Here is a 19,996-nt window from a genome sequence, read left to right as displayed (position 1 = left end):
GCATTAGCGTAAAAAAAAAAAAAACAACCTACCCCCATCCCTAAACACTGTAAATCTTCTGGTGTTGCAGGGTTTACTATAACAGGGCCAAACTATACCTGCCCTTTTACTCAGCTCTGCCATTCATAGAAGCTGTACTGCGCCCACATATGTAAACGGTGTTCAAATCACACATACGAGGTATTGCCGCGATCGTCAGAGCGAGAGCAATAATTCTAACACTAGACCTCCTGTGTAACTCTAACCTGGTATCCGTAAAAAAAAAAAGTTAAATCGTCGCCTATGGAGATTTTTAGGTACCGTAGTTTGTCGTCATTCCACGAGTGCGTGCAATTATAAAGTGTGACATGTTTGGTATCCATTTACTCGGCGTAACATCATCTTTAACATTATACAAAAAAATTGGGCTAACTTTACCGTTTTTTTTAAAATTCAAGAAAGTGTCCCTTTGCCCAAAAACTTTAAAACACCACTGCACAAATACCATGTGACATAAAATATTGTAACAATCGCCATTTTATTCTCTAGATACTCTGCTAATATATATATATATTTATATTTATATTTGGGGGCTCCAAGTAATTTTCTAGCAAAAAAATATGGAGTTTAACTTGTAAACTCCAAATTTAAAAAATAGGTTTAGTCATGAAAGGGTTAAGGTTTATTGTGCATTACAAACGGCCTTGCTTAGATTGTCCCTTAATTTAACCCATAAAAAATATCCTAAAAAACACAGAATTGTGCTGGGCCCTTTGAACACATTTTATACGTACCCTGCGGTTTATTAAACTTGTCCAAAAAAAATATCAAATAAATATATACTATATATATATATATATATATATATATATATATATATATATATATATTTCACACACACACACAATTCACAGAAAAAAGTCCTGGGCAAGGTTAGGCAGTGCAAAGTACAACAAAAAGCATTTTTATTTTTTTTTAAAGTGAATCAGTCCATAAAAACATGTTTCACTTAAGTTTTGGTCCATAGCATAAAGATAAAAAAAAAGATTGCGTAAATGTTAAGTGTTCATAAAGCATTATTGTCCTCTATTACGACTAAAATCACATATTGCACAGTCTAGGAAATAAGGGCTGATTATCTGTTGTCTCTAGAACTCTTGCTGATGTGAGCAGTAGGGGAAAAAAAAGTGTTGGGCAATTCTCTGGCATTAGGCAGCCTACAAAATTAGCTTGTGACTAATTAGCTTCTGCCTAAACAGCGAGATTCTCTATTGACTCCTCCCGTAACACCTCCAAACCTTAAAAGAACTGTCAGATCAGGATATCTGTACAGGCTTAGTGTGAGTACTCACGGGAGAGAAACACAAAAGGCAGCAAGGAAAATTCAAATAGAAGGAATTTATAAAACAAAGAAGAGAGCTGGGATTAAGGAAGGAAAAAAAATGAAAAAGGTAAAAATGAAGGGCAGCTAAATACGGATTAGACCTGCATGAAAATCTTCCTTTACCATTTTCATAAAGATATATTTTACTGAACATTAAGGAAAAAAAACGCTAATGGCCATACATTCCTGAAACACTGAGAATAAGATTTTGGCACTTCAAAACAACCTTGAGAATGTATGTACAAACAGTATATAATATGCTGAACTCCTGCCATCTAAGCCTGCCATTTTTAAACGCTTATGAACATTCTGAAAGCATACGTAGGATGCAGTTATTTCTAACCTTCAGACAAATCAATGCTATTGACTGCATTGCAATAACCATTTCAACCTCACACCCTGTGCCATACTTCACACAATGTGTCCACAGCTCATCAACAATGTAAAGCTACCTTGAATGTTCCCAGTAGATACATTTTATTTCTCACAAAAAGTCAGAAATGGCATAAGCTATATTTCATGGTATATGAATCTGAATTGCGTTTTCAGAAAATTGAATTTTGTCTTACCTGTTAAACCCTGGGGCACAGTATAGGAAACATGAAGAACTTCCCCAGTGTTTGAGCTGGGGTGATGATCCACCAAGGGAAGTTCTTGCTTGGCTGGATAGATGAAGGTGTAAGTTGAGGGAAAGAGACTGCTTTTTCCATGCCAACAAAATGTTTTGTTGGAGAGCTCTTGAAAGGAATTGGGCAAAAAGTACTGCCTTGAAGGCGGTCTAAAACTCTTACAACAAATGTTTGTGCGATTCCTCTTGGATCTCAGTTGCAAAGGTCATAAAAATTATTTTGGGTTGTGTCTAGAATCAGACCCAAGTATTCTAAAAATAATTGTCTTGTAAAAATGTATCACCCGGTCTATGGCCTGGAAAAGCTGAATCGTCCTGTTGACATTTTTTGAGTTCTGAAAATAGCAAGCAAGGGTGCCAAAATCTAGGTCAACTAATATCATGCTTGCCCATTGCCTCAGAGACAACTACTGACCTTGCAGCTTACAAGTGAAACTTTCAAATTTAAAAGGATTTTTTTTCTTTTTTAGGGAATGCAAGTGCAGAATAGGATGAATACCACCACCACTGGGAGGTGGTTCATGGCATTCTGCAAATCTAAGTGTCGTTGGGCAGTTTTTGGCCGATTTAAAAGAACAAAGCAGTGAGGGGGTGCTATCTTGTACTCTTTTGGAAGACGAAAAGTTATTTGTTTTGCAGGCTTATTTGTACCCATAGTGGCATGTCGAGACAGTGAACAGTTTTTCAACATTGGCAATCAAATTGCGTGTGCCTTCCTCTTCGATAGAGTGTGTCAATCTGGGGGAGAGAAATTCTCTGTAGTTTTCTCCAATATGGTCTCCATATCCTATTCATTCACCCCTGTCAACTGGCACATCAAGATCAGACATTGGTTAAGAAACCGGTATAGAATTGGTGGGACGTTTCTGAGCCATAGACAAAAATGGGTGTAATAAGGCTATAACCCGTCAGAGGAAATGTGACCTAGATGCAGAAAATTTTACTTTTGTCAATTAGGCCACTTTTTGCGTGTCTGAAACAGAGCTAGAATCGAATGCCGAGGCTGGTGTCAAAACCAGTTCCTGCTTTGGTGCACCATCATGCCAAGATTAAATGTTACGTGAGCTTTAAGCAGAACAACTGTGTACCTGCAGTTTGAATTCATTCCCTTTCGCCTGATCCTCACCATCTAACCAACCTCTAAGATTGAAGTAGCATTCAAGTATGTGACCAGTGGTATGATGCAACCAACTACTGGAACTGAGCTCTAAGTGGTTTAATGTCAGTGTCAAGTTTGAAAAGTTTACACTTTGAAGTGAATATATTGCAAACCTAGCCTTGTTCATACAGTAATGGTCAGACATAAAGGGTAACCCTGTCTTATCTATACATAAAAGTTGAGGCTTTGCCCATCACAGTGGGTATGCCCCCCAAAGGGGACTTTAGGGACTGGGCTAAATAGCGATGGGCTATGGTCCTGAGCCTGTATGGCACCCTGTGGCTTATTCATTGTTTTGCACCGAGTGCCAAGGTGAGCTGCCATGCAAGATTTAGTGCCCGAAGCAATATTGCAGGTCACTCCCACAGCGTGGGGTCCAGGTACGGCTCCCAAGGTTCTACCAAGGCTGCACCGATCCAGATACACTGCTTCTATATAAGTATCAGAAGAAAGATGTTCATTGACAAATTAAAAAAATAAATAAAAAATACTAAAACTAGAAAGTCTGATTTCTCCATGAAGGAGAAGAGGTCCATCACCATCAGAACCTACCACAAAACGAAGGACTCAGAGTGGGGTAGGGTTATATGGGAGCCTTGTCCCCAAAAGGACCTGAAAGTACACATCTATGGTAGGGGCACCTCATGGTCCCTCCTTGAATTTGGGTTTAGAATTATTTTTCTGAGCAATCATCAGCTCTCCTTACTCAGTTATGTGTAATTGCGCTTGTGAATCATATCAGAGTTAGGAAATAAAGTCTCAGGTGGCATATATTGACTTAGAGAAACACTTTCGATATCACAAATGTGTCATGCAGTTGCAGTGCAGTTGTGTTCACATGTGTTTTTCACAGAATAGGAAATAACCTACAGCAAGAACCAAAAGTCCTGCATAGTTGGCCTACTTTCTACCTAAAATAGTCTACTGTGTGTTCTTGAAATACAGATTTGCGTTTGCTTGCACAAGCTTCTTAAACTTGCAGCATTGCATGGAGCTAGAGCAACTTTTACAGCCCTCATTTCAAAGGAGCTTTTACAGAACCAATTGCACCTCATAACACCAAATTAGTAAATTTTGGGTGTCATAGGGCTGTGGAACACATATACAACATATGGCAAAGTTGGAAACCTTCCAAAGAATGACTGAAACATAAAAAAGCCTCTAATGGATGATTGTCCTACCTCTCGCTGCAATACTAGTTCCTTGGTGTACATTGTAGCTTCCTCACTGAACGGCTCACCTTCCTGCACTCCACCAGGGGCATTCCTGGCACCTCTTGGACATTCAATGCCTAATGGAAAAACAACAATTCACAGGTTACATATATTCACTGCAGAAAATGTACTGATTAAAAAAAAAAAAAAAAAAAAAAAAAAAAATACACAGCTTAAAGATCAGCTTCAACCAGCCTTATAACAGATTGTAAGGTAGATCCAAACCCCAGCTCGGCTTGTTTGCACAGTGTAACAAGCAATCTCTGGACTCTTTCAATCACTTCCAGTGTACATGCACTTAGTCCAAATTAAGCTGCATATCATTGCACAGAACTAGTTTACTTATAGTGACTACACAGATGCCCTACTAGAAAACAGTCACCCTGTAACAAGTGCCACGTGAACAAGAATCTTCATTGCAGGATCGCCAGGTATTATTGTAATGAAAGATGCAGATTTAAATAGACTGAAAATAACTCTAACCACATCAATACTGGGCACTTTCCCCCCTTCCTTCCCAGACCAATTTTCAGCTTTCAACGCTCTCGCACTTTCAATGACAATTGCATGGTCAGGCTACGCTGTACCCAAATTAAATTTTTATCATTTTGTTTGCAGAAATAGAACTTTCTTTTGGCGGTATTTATTCATGACTTTGTTTTAAATTTTTTTGCAATATAAGCGAGAGAAAAAAGCGGAAATTTTGAAAAAAAAAAAAAAAAAAACAACATTTTCTATTTTAACAGAAATCCAATAAAATCGAATTTTGGCATAAAATTTAAGTCAAAATGTATTCTGTTACACGTTTTTGGTAAAAAAAATTCCATTAAGTGTATAGTTTGTGTGATCACAGACCTATGTATGCAAATGATCATGTACAGATGTGCGCAGGTGATCACGGACATGTGTGCAGATAATCATTGGGACATGTGATTTTACTTGGACATATGTGGGGGACAGGTTTTTTTTATTATTTGGGGACATTGCGTTTACAATGTGTGGTGACACTAGACTGGTGATCAGTGAGTAAAAAGCTGTAAAAAACAGTGCATACTCACTGATCACCAGCCGGCTGCAGCGATCCCCTCTCCTCACCAAGAGCTACAGGAGAGGAGAGCCGATTGGCTAGCAACCGGCTCTGTGTTTACATCACATGACGGCTGTGATTGGAGCCCTCCTGCTGATCAGAGATGCGCTGTGTCTGGGTGACAAGCACATCGGGATCGTGCCATTGCGCCGACATGTGCGCAATCCCCCCTCCTTTTGAGGGACGTTCCTGAATGTCCACTCAGAAGAGGGAGTTCCCACCCGGCCGTTTATATACATTGGCAGGATAGGAAGTGGTTAAATTACACGAATACGATTAAGAGATGCATACAGGTATCGGTGCCGATACTAAGCATTTGCACAAATGCTCTGATACTAAAACTGATACCTTCAAGCCACCGGGACACTAATACCCATGTTTGGCCTGGTTCACATATATGCAAGAAGTAGCTGCATAAACATATGTGAACCAGGCCAAACATGGGTATTGGCAAGTACTTGAGAAAAAGTGCATCTGTAAAAAGTATATGTACTCTTACTTCATCCTAAAAAACAAAAAAAAAATACAAAAAACTGGTGTTGGTATCCCCAACTACAGCATATTCTCATTCCATAGCGGGGATATTGAATTGAAATTAAAATTCATGGCAGTCCAGTAAAACTTTTTTTCGGCCTGGTTCACACCTATGCAGGTTGTAGTTTGCATATTCCAGGTGCATTTTTCAATACACGTTTTTCATACATGAGTCTATAGCATCGAAAATAACAAGAAAAAAGTCCCTGGTCCTTTTCATAAAATGCACAGATGTGAACGTGACCCATAGGAAACCATGTTAAGTGGACTGTAGTACGTGTCTGCAAAACTAAAAATGTACAAAAATAGGTGTGAACACATAGGTGTGAACCAGGCCTTATAGCAGAGGTCTGATTTCACATATTTGTGTGATGACTCAGATTTCCCCCCCTTTGCCCCTCTACCTTCACAGCTATGTCCTAGCCCCCCAGACTCTCCAACATTACAGGGGAGCGCAGAGCAGGAGGCACAGCAGCACTGGATGGAGGGCAGACGGAGCTGACAGAGTACAATTTTCACATTAGCAAGCTGGTGATTGGTTGCTAGGAGCATCTTGCATCCTAGCAACCAATCACCTGCTGGTTAACGTAACAAGTTAACTTGAGCAGCTCTCACTGTCCAGTGTGGCTGTGCCACCTGCCCTCTGCTTCACTGTGAGAATTACATTGGCGGAGACCGGGGGAAAGATTCAGCTCCTAAAATGGCATGACCGCCATGGTCCAGAAGAGGCAGTGGCTCAGTCTATATCCAGACCATGGTCCACCATTTAGCGATGCCTGTTTTGTAACATCAGCATTCTCATACCATTACAAAATGGCTATTGAAAATTCAATAAATTTTTCCAGAACTTCCTGGACTGCCTTCATGCTATGCCACTACTTCTCTGGGGTTTACTTTCACTTTCTAAGGACTACATACCTTCAAGTTACTTTGCTGCCTGCAGTCATTGATTCCTGTACTAACTCTGCCTCGTGAAACTCCTCTTACGGCATTGTTCAGAAGGCAGGCTCTGAATTTTGTGACAGCATGCATACTCCAGGGCATAGTGAATATTCAAATTGAAGAAAGTAAATGTGTGGAATTCTTCAAAAAGTTCACAAGCTCCAAAATGATTTAGATTAATAGAAGTAGGCTACAAAAAACTAAAATGCAGTATGGAAATATATGAATTTACGTTTTGACCATAAGTTTTCATTTTGGTAGTGAAGTAATACATTTAAAATGCAACTCAAAACAACAATTTTTTTGCCATCTGGGTCTCAGAGGAGATTTTGCTTCTCTTCCTGCCAAATCAGGAAGTGAAAGGAAATCCCTCCAAAGTGAGGGAACTCCAGGAGTGTCAACAGAACTAGTGTCCTCATTGGAAGATTTCCCCCTCTATTACTGTACTTGTACCAATCCAAATCTTGAGATTTTCTTTTACTTTTATTTCCAATGATAAAAGTAAACAAGACAAATAGAGAGGATGAATCTCCCCAACGATGGCAGACAACAAAAGCTGACAGATGTTCTAATCCCTCTTCACTCTGTCCAAAGTTTGCCTAAATATAGATCATAAACTGCTATAAAAATGAAATGCCTGCTGTTGGAGCCCTCGTAAAAGAGTGCCCAGTCAGTAACATCTGACCCCATAACTACTGATTTCTCATGCAAACACACCACAACATTTATCTACTACCCAGAACTCCCACCTCAACAGCCGCTCCATAAGCCAGATCAGGAAAATATTTATCAACTTTGAGCTTTCTAAACAAATACTTTAAAGTTAAGGTGCTGTTCTTTCCTCCACCTGACAGAGCAGCGAGACCTGCCAGTGAACATCGTTGGCAGATAATACACATATACGTACACATACAAGCGTGTCTCTTTGAAAACTCCAACCCTACCATGTGTATTATCTTGAGTATACGGTCCTCAAGTTTGTGTTCTTTAATCTAATTAAATTACCTGGGCAAAATCCTTAAAATCAGGCTCAGTCACAGGCATTGGGACTTTTGCCAATGACTGTGTTAAACTTTCAGATGATCCTCCTCCTACCTTCTCCGATTAGTCAATAGTACCGCTCGCTACTATTGACTAATCGGAGAAGGTAGGAGGAGGGCATGGCTAGCCGATGGTCATCATGCCAGCTAGCTCAGATCACTAGAGCAAATCACATGTGGAGAGGGAGGCAGCCAATGTCAGAGTGGGAGTCGGAAGCATTGGTGAGCGCAGCTCGGCTGGCCAGGACCAGGTAAGATCCTTCTCACTAGGCCAGGGTAGTAGAGAAACCCTGACCTGGGCACTAAGACTGCACTGATAAAAGGGGGACTTTAAAGGTTTTTTTTTTTTTTTTATCCAGCAGTCACTGGACTGAGAAATTGGGTTTAAAACTGCGCTCACCAATGCCAATTGCTCACAGTCATGAGAGTGCTACCTGTCAGCAAACAGCACTCTTCTATCTTTTAGATAGAAGTAAAAAAATGCTGTTAGCTGACAAAGCTGGTATCTCCTGTTTTCATGTAGCACTATTCTGACTGGCACTCAGTCATTCCTTGCTGACACCATCATTAAGGCCCCTTTTACAAGGTGGGTCCCATATCAAGGACGGAAAAAGCTGGTAAAACCGGCATTTTTTTTCTTCTATAAAATGGGGAAAATTCATCCCCCCATTCGGTTGCAGTGAATTTCCAAAAGTAGTGCATGCACTACTTTTTGCGCGGTGCAATTTCAGCCCATTTAAAATGAATGGGCTGAAACTACGTTGCACATAACTGCATGTGAATCGCACAGGAATGCACAGTGTGCTCCTGTGCAATTCCTGGTGTAAACCAGCCACAATCTAACCATTTACCTTTAAGTCTATACAGAAGAAAAAAAAAAAACCTTTGGATGAAGTTGTGATTTAACCGCTTGCCGACCAGCCTGGGCAGTTTTTTTGGTGGCAGAATGGCACGGCTGGGCGAAAACGGTAACTATCGTCACTTCGTCTTTTGGCCACTAGGGGCACACAGCGAGTGCTCGGCGGGCGCGATGAATGCCAGGCTCACGCGATCACTCGTGACAGAATGAGAAACGGGATCTGTATGTGTAAGCACACAGATCCCGGTTCTCTCAGGGGGGTAGAGACAGATTGTGTGTTTATACCAAGTATGAACACCGATCTCTCTCTCCTCCTAGACAGTCCCACCCCCCCTACATATAGAACACAGTGAGGAAACAGTTAACCCCTCAATCACCCCTAGTGTTAACCCCTTCCCTGACAGTAACATTTATACAGTAATCAGTGCATTTTTATAGCACTGATTGCTGCATAATTGCCAATGGTCCCAAAAACGTGTCAAAAATGTCCGCCGCAAAATCGCCGCCATTACTAGTGAAAAAAAATTCCATAACATCATCCATTTTGTAGATGCTATAACTTTTGCGCAGACCAAAATAAGCTTGTTGCAATTTTTTTTTTTACCAAAAATATGTAAAATACATATTGGCCTAAACTGAGGAAACAAGTGTTTTTTTGATAAAAAACCTGGGATTTTTATTATAGCAAAAAGAAAAAGATTGTCGCTCATGTTTATAGCGCAAAAGATAAAAACCGTAGAGGCAATCAAATACCACCAAAAGAAAGCTATTTGTGGGAAAGAAAGGACATCAATTTTGTTTGGGTTCAGCATCGCACGACTGCACAATTGTCATTTAAATCAACGCAGTGCCGTATCATAAAAAATGGCCAGGTCTTCCGGGGCTGAAGTGGTTAATGACACACTTGGGTTTTTACCACTCGAACAAAAGGATTAAATACCATTTTACATTAAAGCATAAAACTATAAGCAGCACTCAAGAAAAAAAAAAAATGTTGTCATTGACCTATAGCTGAGAAAATGACCCACATCAGGTAACCTGCCAAATCAACTACCTGTATATTAAATGCAGCAAAGGAGGGTGAAAGGAATACTTCAGTACTATTCAATGTCTCAACCAGCACAATCTTTTTTTTTTTTTCTTTTAATAAAACACAACAGTTCAAAAGTTAAGGGCCATTTATAAAAGACAATAACAATGTTTGATGTGTCTATCAAAAATAGCGTATATTCAAATTTTAGTAGACAAGAACAACAATAGTGTCATTAGTAAAAGCCAAATATTTATTTCACTTTCTTTTTTTAATTCCCTGCAAAATCTAAAAACAATGGCTTATTCCAGGGTTAGGCAACCCCCCCCCCCCCCCCCCCCGACACACCCAGCCTCTTTTGCCAGCACTTGGCTCCCTCCCGATCAGCAGAGCAGCTCAGGGAAGTGTCAGTGAGACACTAATGCATTCTAATTTCCGAATTCCTGACGCCGGACCTGCACTGAGAGGGAGTCGCTGTGCCTCCACACATTGTAAAAGATGGGAAAAATTGGTTCTCTAAGCTGTAGCTGTGATTGTCAGCTCTTGTGATGGGGAAGAGATTGCGTGCCGTTCTGCTGGGGGGGGGTTCCCTGTTTCTGGGACGACTGTCATTGGCCACTGCTAAAGCCAATCACAGTCCTGCTAGCCTCTCCCACCAGCTGGAGGAAGATGATTTGCTTGGTTGCCACTACCAATCTCAGAAATCATGGATTTCACTGTGATTGAGAAAAATCACAATCAGGTGACAATTTGTGGAATTACTGTCGAGCTTCTGGGAACTTTGTTGAAATTATTTCTGAACCTTCGCACCATTTAATACTGAACCCCTGCACTCTGTGTCCTTTTAAGCCACAGCCAGCCAATGAAAATCTCACCCAACTTTTGGTGCGGTGCAGAGCTCTGCACATTTCCTCAACTGGGGGGGCCCCAACTTATGATCCTGCATACAAGCCCTCTGCTTTCAGAAAATGCTCCAGACCTGAACTGATCATTGCACATCCATATTCTGGTATGTAACATCACATACAAGCACGTGGGCTGGATGCGAGTGTTGGATCAGCAGGATGAGTGTGCCAGGACAGGTATGCATGTCTCATCTCTGCTTCCTTTCACCACTCTGCATATCACATATATCATAGATAAGAGGGTACAGTGGTGGGGAAAATGAGCAGGAGGGTTTCAGGAGGTGGGACAGAAGAGCAGGAGGGTACAGCGGTCCGGCAGATGTGCATGAAGGTACAGTGGCGGGAAAGATGAGAAGGGGGTTCAGCAGTGGGGCAGAAGAGCAGGGGGGTACAGTGTTGGACCAGATGAGAAGGGGGTTTAGTGGTGACACAGAAAGCATGGGGGGGAAATGTGAAAGGTGTATTGGTGGGACAAATGAGCAGGGTAGTACAGTACAGTGGTGGGGCAGATGTGCAGGGTAGTACAGTGGTGGGGCAGATGTACAGTGGGGACGGTAATCTGAGGGTGCAGGAATTGGTACCGATCTGAGGTGTGCGAGTGCAGGATGGTAATTTCTCATCATTACTTTATATTAAAAAAAAAAAGAAAAATCCTGATTGAGAGTGTGAAGTTGGCAATTTTTTTGTTATAAAATAGGAAAGTTTATTTGAAAAAATTTTTCGGTACACTGTGCACAAATGGTTGCCTACCCCTGGCTTATTATGTATGTCAGCATAACATGAACCAGCACAGAGACAAAACCAAGGTATAAATGTATTTTAGAACACATTAGCAAGATATTAACTTATATTATACATGGTATTTTTATAAGAACTGTTGAATTGTAACAGATTCATGTTTTAGCCCTCTGGAAAACGACAGATAATTTAAAGGTCAGATAGGGGTGTGAACATGCAATACATGTATTAATTCCACATCTACTGTATGCACAGAGATTGCTGGAAATAAAAGATCTGCACCCTTTGGAGAAGGTCAGAGGGTGTTCTGAGACACATTGTGCCGATGTCAATGCGATAACAAAAGGCATAAACAATGAGGAGACCACAGAAAGGTTTGACACGAATGCTAAAAGGAAACAAAAAAAAAAAAAAAAAAAACACACAACTCAAGAGCTTCAACTTGCTTGCATTACATAGAAGCAAATTAAGTATTTACCACATCTGCACAAATTTGAATGTGAAAAAGCAAGGCATTCTTTAAAAATGGTCTATGAATATTTGACCTGAATTGCCTCAGATTCCAGCAAAATAGAATAGGCCAAATTCTTATAAATATTGGATTAGCTTTAAAAGTGTCTGGCTGTACTTGCTCTCCAGGAGAGAAGCACTTTATTTGGTTTGGAAGGTGTTTGGTCGGCTGTGATAGGTACATTAAACTGGAAATAAATTCACTCACTTTTCTATAGCCACTTGATTGCTGTTTTCCTCAAACACAAATCCCTTCACCTGGGTTTTATTCCCATAGTTTAAACATATTTACAGTGTGGGTAAATTACTTATATGGATGAGATCATTGAAATTCTTACCCAGAAAATCCTATGGCCCTTCCTCTGAAACATCCGCATAAAAGATGGGGTCAGACATGCTATCTGACTGGCTTACTGACAAATCAAAAACTGTCCATTTTGCTTTATTTTAGGACAATCTTTCCCAGGCTTTTTCCCCTGAAATACCCTTGAGATTATTATCAGGTCTCTGGGAAACCCTGTTAAAACCAATTCATTGGGGTCAATGGCAAAGAAATGCTCCATACATTGGTAGCTAGTGGGTAGAATCACCCCCTTACACTGGTGGTCAGAATGCTACCCTTACAAATGGATAAGCAAAGAATCATTGGTGTCATACAGCTTCTACTGCCAAGTGGCATTGGCTCTGGAACTACACAGACACCATCAAATAAGTCAATTAGCCAAATTTTAAAGGAACCCCTAGCAACTTCTGGAGGAACCCTAAAGTTCTGCAGAACCCTCGCTGAGAACGGCTGTTTTATAATCAATGCACAAACTATAGATACAAGATTCCCCTAGGACTTTAGTGACCTTATAAATGTGGTGTTGTACAGTTATATGGTTGCTGAACCCTATGCAAGACCCAACATCTTTATGATATAGAGCAGGCAAGGCATTATCCTATATCTGTATATAACATTGCAGTCTCAACATGCAATATCACGTTTTAATACCAATACCAGAAGAAAAGTTACTTTCAAATAATGACAAAAACTTATGGTACAGAGAAGAACTGATTCACCCTTCTTCCTGTGAGAATAAATGTAAAATATATGCCCCAATATGTATCTTGCATAAGTGTGCGCAGCCTATTGCATTAGGGTGTGCAGCCCAAAGCTCAAGCACACACGTGTGTCTACTTGTATATGGCCCCGGTACATTAATCTCTCTGCTGGCACAGTGAAAGAGAAGTGCGCAAGTAAACGGTGTAAGAGGGAGATTTTTCCCATCTCCCTGCCGGCATACAGAGAGATAATGCTAATATGCACTAGGTGATTAGGGTGTGCCAAGGCACATCCGGCACACTATGTGTGCACGCCTATGGTATCTTGTAAATGTCACACACACATACACAAATGGTGCATCCATCCATACGTGATCACAACCTTTTTGTTACCATACTGCAATCATTTACAGGTGCTCAGGAAATAAATGTTATTTAACATATTACTATATACAAATCAAGGTTTAAATGACTAGTGATTTAGACCAGCACATACGGTATGTAATGCAATTAGCTGACTGAGCACGATGGGCACCTAGTTAAAGTTAAGGACATATTAACCTATAGTAGGACTAAAGCTGGGTTAAATTGTGTCTCTTGCTGGTAAATGTACTTATGTTAACTAGTCAGAGATGATTATAAAACTAAACAGGGGTTCCTCACTTGTCAAAAGTATTTCACATTAAATGCCAAAACCCTTCCAAATCAACACTTAAAAAAATATCAGCTGGCCTATGAACTATATTAGATGAAAACCCAGCACACTATTTCATTAAACTTACATGGTATTTGCTCCTTTACTTCTAACGAATGCTCTTAAAAGTACTAAAATACTCAGCCGCCTCAGTCAATGCTTCGATCTAGCACTTCATAACTCTATGGGCAGCTTTGCCATTTTCCTCAACTCCTTACAGGGAAAAAACAAATCTTCTAGGAGTAAAAATATATTTCCAGTTTAAAGGTTAATTTATGCCAGGGGCGGATTAAATCTGAAGATAAAGCACCTACATTAACATACATTTTTTTTTTTTCAAACCGGCAAACGTCTCCCGACATTCTGCCCATGTGCAACTAAAGTAGGATGCAGTACATGTGATTTGCACCGCTCTGATGTCCATTGCGATGCAAATTCAGGCATACAGACTGCTATGCACTGAAATGTTCACACCCATGCGATCCAACTGCTGCACCATTTGACAGTTCGCACAGCAATATGCAAACCGATCTGGGGGTATCGTTAACATTCTATTGACAGCCGCAGCATTACGCATAGGGCAGTGTGAACTGCCTGCGAGTCCTATGCGATGCGGAAATGGGCACTGGAAACGCGCTGGTTCCTGCATTGTGCCAATATGAACCGGCATTCAAAGTCATAATCTTGCCTTGTATGTTAAATACCTGATTTTTACCAGTAAATCAGCTGGAAAAATGACATGTAAATAACATTTGAGAGCCTAATGGAAGTGAAGGGTTTATAGAATGGTTTTAATTGTGCAATAGTTTAAGCAGTTGAATAAACTTACAAAATGTGAGGCATCATCCAGTTTAGTAAGAAGGTGAAACATTTTTTGGAGACTTTATGGGTGAAACTCAAGGCAAAAATACTCGAGTATGTAAAAATATATACAAAATGTATTATAAAATGAAGTGTCATAAAACCAACACATACAATACAAACATAGCCATAGGTGTGTGCAAGCAGCCTATTATTGACAATGATTTACCTATAGCTAAGATTGTATGCATCGGTTTTATGACATTGTTCATTTTATAATACATTTTGTATATATTTTACATACACTCGAGTATTTTTGCATTGAAATGCACCCATAAAGTTCCATATCTCCAAAAAAAAATTCTCTCCATTTTCTAAAGGGATGTTGGTGCCATACTGTTTGTAGATTTTAAAGCTGGCCTCTGTCCATACATTTGACCATATTTAGTACAAAAGTGTCATCTATAGCTTTGCAGATTTAAAAAAAATAAAAATAAAAAAAATAATAGACATTAGCCAAACACTGGACCTATTTTTAACCAAGAGCAAACCATATTCTATGCAATTCCTTCTCTTTAGCGAATAGGAGGCCGATTGTGTTTCATTCATTTTAAATGGCACCACCACTAAGCATGCTGCAATGCACCACAGCATTGCAGTATGTGGTGTTCCATCAAAATTGGGTGGTGTGTGTGCGTTGATGATTTAGTGCTTTGGTAGTGAACTTCAATGAGTTCCCTTAATGCAATCCACATTAATGTGCCACATATTGTGCATTAACACACCACACAAATATAAATGGACGATCAAGCCATTAACTTCATCCTAATATTAGCTCTTGGGTTGCACTTGCACCTGAGCAAAACAATCGCAGGGAAAAGCGCACATTTCTGCAGAGTTTCCAGAAACGCGTGAAAAAAAAAGCACCAACACGTTGGTGCCATTATTCCTTAAGTAGTAGCAGTGTGGCGTTCTCTGTACAACAAAACGTGCAAAAATGCATGTTGCCAAACACGTACCATAAATAGGTGCTCGAGCTTCTTTGGCGCATGACAGGAAGTCTATACAAATCGTTGGGTGTTCACAATGTATCACTCATGTGAATGCAGCATAAGGCACAGAGATCACATAGTTCTACCAGGTTGCTGTTCACTGCTCACTGGTAAATCAGACTGCCTATCCAGGAAGGCAAAGATTTGTCACATTAAGGATGATTGCATAGCATGACCCCATTACAACTACTTTAGAAGTGAAGAATGCAATGCTCAAAACTGCCTGGGTCTACTAAAGTTCAAAAGGTTCAGCTGCTCATGTCCACTAAGCATTATGTTACACCTATTACACAAAGCAAGAATAAAGACACTGCTTTGTTAATCAACTGCCATCTAGAATATACAATTACTAACCAGTCCCATAAACTGGCACACATTGCGTTAAAAACTAGAAACAGATAATAAACTTAATGGCTGAAGGCAAACTATTCCTATTGGCATGCTAGATACTTTCTTTAAAGATAAATTCCCTTCTCCCAACACATGTTATTTGTTACATACAATTTGCCTCCGTGAAATCTGTCTGATTTATCGTGGACGCAACCCTTTGTGTGTCCGCTCTCCAGATTCTCTCCCAGCTCGATGGCTATCGGCTAAAAAGGCATTTCATTTTTCTTTTGTGCACCTTTTGGGCAGAAAACAAAACAAAAAACAAAGCCACTCTAAACTAAAGTGATTTATTTAATGTCTTCGCTGTGCGATTTTCTTCCTGGTTTTAAGCTTCTCTTCTAACAGATATAATATCGCATCTGAAAACAGAAGCAAAATGTAATACTGCATTTCAAAATGGAAGCAAAATACAAGTAAAAGGAAATCAATATTACCGGTTAAAAAAATAAAAATAAAAAACTTGCAAGACTTTCATGTGAAAAAGTTAGTAAAACAAAGATTTTGTTAAAAAAATTATGGAATTTTGAAAAATGTATAGTGTTATTCAAACCGCACAAAGTTTATCACAAGAACTTGCTAAAGCTGCCGCAAAAGCTTTCATTATTTATCTGCAATGAGAAGCAAAAGTTGCAAAACTCAACCAACACACTGATGATATGGAGAGGATTATGGGAAAGAATACTGTATAAACAGTACAATGAACGGGTAAAAGGAATCCATGTTTTAATTACCTGAACATGCCTAACCACTAAGTGATAGACATGATGCTTCTCATGTCACTGCTGTAAGCATATTAAATTAACAGGATGTTCCTTGTCCTCCAATTCCCTAATGGTACCAATGCTTTAAATGTTTAAATGTCTGCTTTTGAGTTTATAGTATGTACCGCATCTCATAACTGAACACTTTTTCGTAACGGGGAATTTTGTTTTTAAAGTATGAAATGACCATTTATTGAAGGGGATTGTAATTTCAATTAGAATCTAGACTAAACTGGGTAAATCATCAAATAAGGGCTTCAAATTAATCCCATTATCCCCTTCCCCACCAGCCACTGCAGTTGTACTACAGCAGGTTGGCTCCCCTTGGCACCCCAGATGTTTTGGAACTACATTTCCCATGATGCACAAATACACTGCAGAGTGCATGAGCATCATCGGATATGTAGTTCCAAAACATCTGGGGTGCCAAGGTTCGCCATCACTGCCCTAGGCGAACCAACATAACTGTACGCCGGTTTGCCTTTTGACCACTAGGGGGCACGTGTGCGTTGGCGAATTCACAATCCCTCCACACAGAGACAGAACGGAGATCTGTCAATGTAAACAGACAGATTTCCATGCTATCAGGGGTGAGGAGAGTGATCTGTTGTTCATACTACGTTTAAATGACAAACGATCTACTCATCCAGCCAGCCCCCCCCCCCCCCCCCCAAGATAGAATCAGTCCCCAGGGAATACCGTTAACCTCTTGATCGCCCCCTAGTGTTAACCCCCATGCCAGTGACATTCACGCAATCAGTGCATTTGTATAGCACTGATCGCTATATAAATGCCAACGGTCAAAAAATGTGTGTAAAAAGTGTCTGATCTGTCCGCCATGTCGCAGTCCCAATAAAAAAATCGCTGGTCGCCATTACTAGTAAATATATATATATATATATATATATATATATATATATATATATATATATATATATATATATATATATATATATTAAAAATGCCATAAATCTTTCTCCTATTTTGCAGATGCTATAACTTTTGCGCAAACCAATCAATATACACTTATTGCGATTTTTATTACCAAGATTATCTAACGGCCTAAACAGAGAAAAAAAATTAGCTTTAAAAAAAAAATTTAAAAAAATGGGGATATTATAGCAAAAAGTACAAAATTGTGTTTTTTTTTTTTTCAAAACTGTCACTTTTCTTGTTTATAGTGCAAAAAAAATTGCAGAGATAATCAAATCCCACCAAAGGAAAGCACTATTTGTGGGGGGAAAAAAAAGATGTCAATTTTGTTTGGGTACAACGTCGCACGACCACACAATTGTCACTTAAAACGACGCAGTGCCGCATTGCAAAAAAATGGCCTGGTCATTGAGCAGTCAAATCTTCCGGGGCTGAAGTAGAAGAATAATATATACTGTGCAGCATAACTTTTTCCTAGCAGGGCTGAATTTATACTTCTTTCTTCCTTAGGCCAGCTATCTTTAGTCAACAGCAGCACCACAACACAGTGGACTGAACATTTTACTGTAGAAAAAAAGAAAAAAAAAAAAAGATGGCCCAAATAGACAAAACGCACAAGAAAAAAACCTCTCTAAAACACAAATTTGTACACTTGTCCACAGAAAGACAATTTTTACTGACAATCAAAAATGTCCACAGAGGCAATCCATATATTAACACGACTGGAGGTGCATCTATAGACACACAATTTAGGCCTCATGCACACTGCAACTCCTAAACTCATGTTTAGCAGCTTTTGCCTTTTTTTTTTCCAAAGCTCCTGAACGCAATTCAACAGCCTGTGTGTCCATGCACAGGTTTTACTAGAGTTTAGAAGCAGCAGGTTATAGAGGCAGTAAAATGTTCCTCTCCTGAAGGCAGAGGAAGTGCGTTCAAGAGAGAAGTGTTTTGACAGAAAAGTGCCAAACGCACCAAAAACCCACCTAAACGCTAGGCACGTTTAGCACTTCAGCTATTATTTCAATGGTCAGCATAAAAAAAAAAATTTTGGCCAATGAAATAAATGCCCCAACTCCAAACACTGCTAAACTTGTTTGAAAACAGTCAGGAGAAACCGCGTTAAAAACAAAAAAAAAAAGAAATCCCTTAGGACCTAGTCAAACCTGGGCATTTTCAGCTCGTAAAACGCTCATTTCAAATGTTCCAAAAATTCCCAAAAAGTAAAACCTATTAATTTAAATGGCCCCTGTTCACATCTGAGCTTTCTGTCGCCTGAAGCTCAAACAAGTACATGAGCTTCTTTTTAGGCAGATTACAGGCAGTTTTTTTCTGCTTTTTACATTGGTGACCTTTTGTCCCATACAAAATTGTGGGAAAAAAAAAAACGCACAACTTTCCGCCTGAAAACTATACTATTTTCTTGTTACTTTCAGTTTAAAAAAAATAAACATGAGGCCTTATACTATACTAACAAAACCAGGAACATGTCCACAGACAATTGTAATATTAACACAACCAAAAATGCATTTATAGACACATTTCGTAATATACTGACACAACCAGAAATGTATACAGAAACAATCACTGTAATATTAACATAATCAGAAGTGCATCTATAGACTGAAACAAGTGTCCCACAGACACTAGGGGTGTTGGAAATAATAGTATGATTGATGCATCACGATTCATCCTTAAACAATTCTGCATCGATGCAGAGAATGGCTGAATCTCAGTTGCATTAATGACATCATCCTGGCGCACCTGTCAGAGCCCTCCTCTCCTTGTGTAGGTCACACAGAGCGGCAATCTCCCGCCATGTCACAGAGCTTGGATCTGAAATGTTCAGCAGACAATGTAACAAATGATAGACGGCACATTGATCTAATGCTAGGAAACTGAATCAGTGTGATGTCTATTATAGTAGCCGGTCTAAAAGGCGGGACTTTGATGACAGCGGCCGCCGGGCAATTCAAATCCAAACTCTAACACAGCGGGAGATTGCTCTATGTAATCCAGGCACTGGTGAGGCTGCTTTTGATGGTTTTTGATGAAAACCATGATCAGTAATCGCGATGCATTGTGGAATTGAATCGACTAGTGAAGATGTGCAGCTCAGACAGTACTGTACAGACCTAAAAATGACCAGAAACCTGTTCAGAGAGACAGGTTCTCCGGTCTGCCCCTCAATAATGCAGGTGGAGATGGGGGAACGCATGACAACTACTAACACGCCTTTTATGGCCCTGGATTATTGCAGGAAAAAAAAAAAAAAGACCAATCACATAAAAAGGAAAAATTAACCACAGAGTAGC

General features: G+C 39.7%; 1 protein-coding gene across 1 annotated transcript in view; it reads right to left on the bottom strand.

Moving 5' to 3' along the window:
- Positions 1-19,996, bottom strand: part of SND1 (staphylococcal nuclease and tudor domain containing 1) — an 840,361-nt gene that overhangs the window by 314,983 nt on the left and 505,382 nt on the right. The window contains exon 16 of the mRNA XM_077473541.1: positions 4,332-4,441. Within this exon, the coding sequence (XP_077329667.1) occupies positions 4,332-4,441 (110 nt within the window). The remainder of the gene's footprint in view (positions 1-4,331; positions 4,442-19,996) is intronic.

Source organism: Lithobates pipiens, unplaced genomic scaffold (assembly GCF_037356315.1).
Source record: "Lithobates pipiens isolate NorthernLeopardFrog02 unplaced genomic scaffold, aLitPip1_a1.2 Scaffold_8, whole genome shotgun sequence".
Lineage (NCBI taxonomy): Eukaryota > Metazoa > Chordata > Amphibia > Anura > Ranidae > Lithobates > Lithobates pipiens.
The sequence above is the reverse complement of the archived record's forward strand: the minus strand, read 5'-3'. Positions and strand labels throughout refer to the sequence as shown.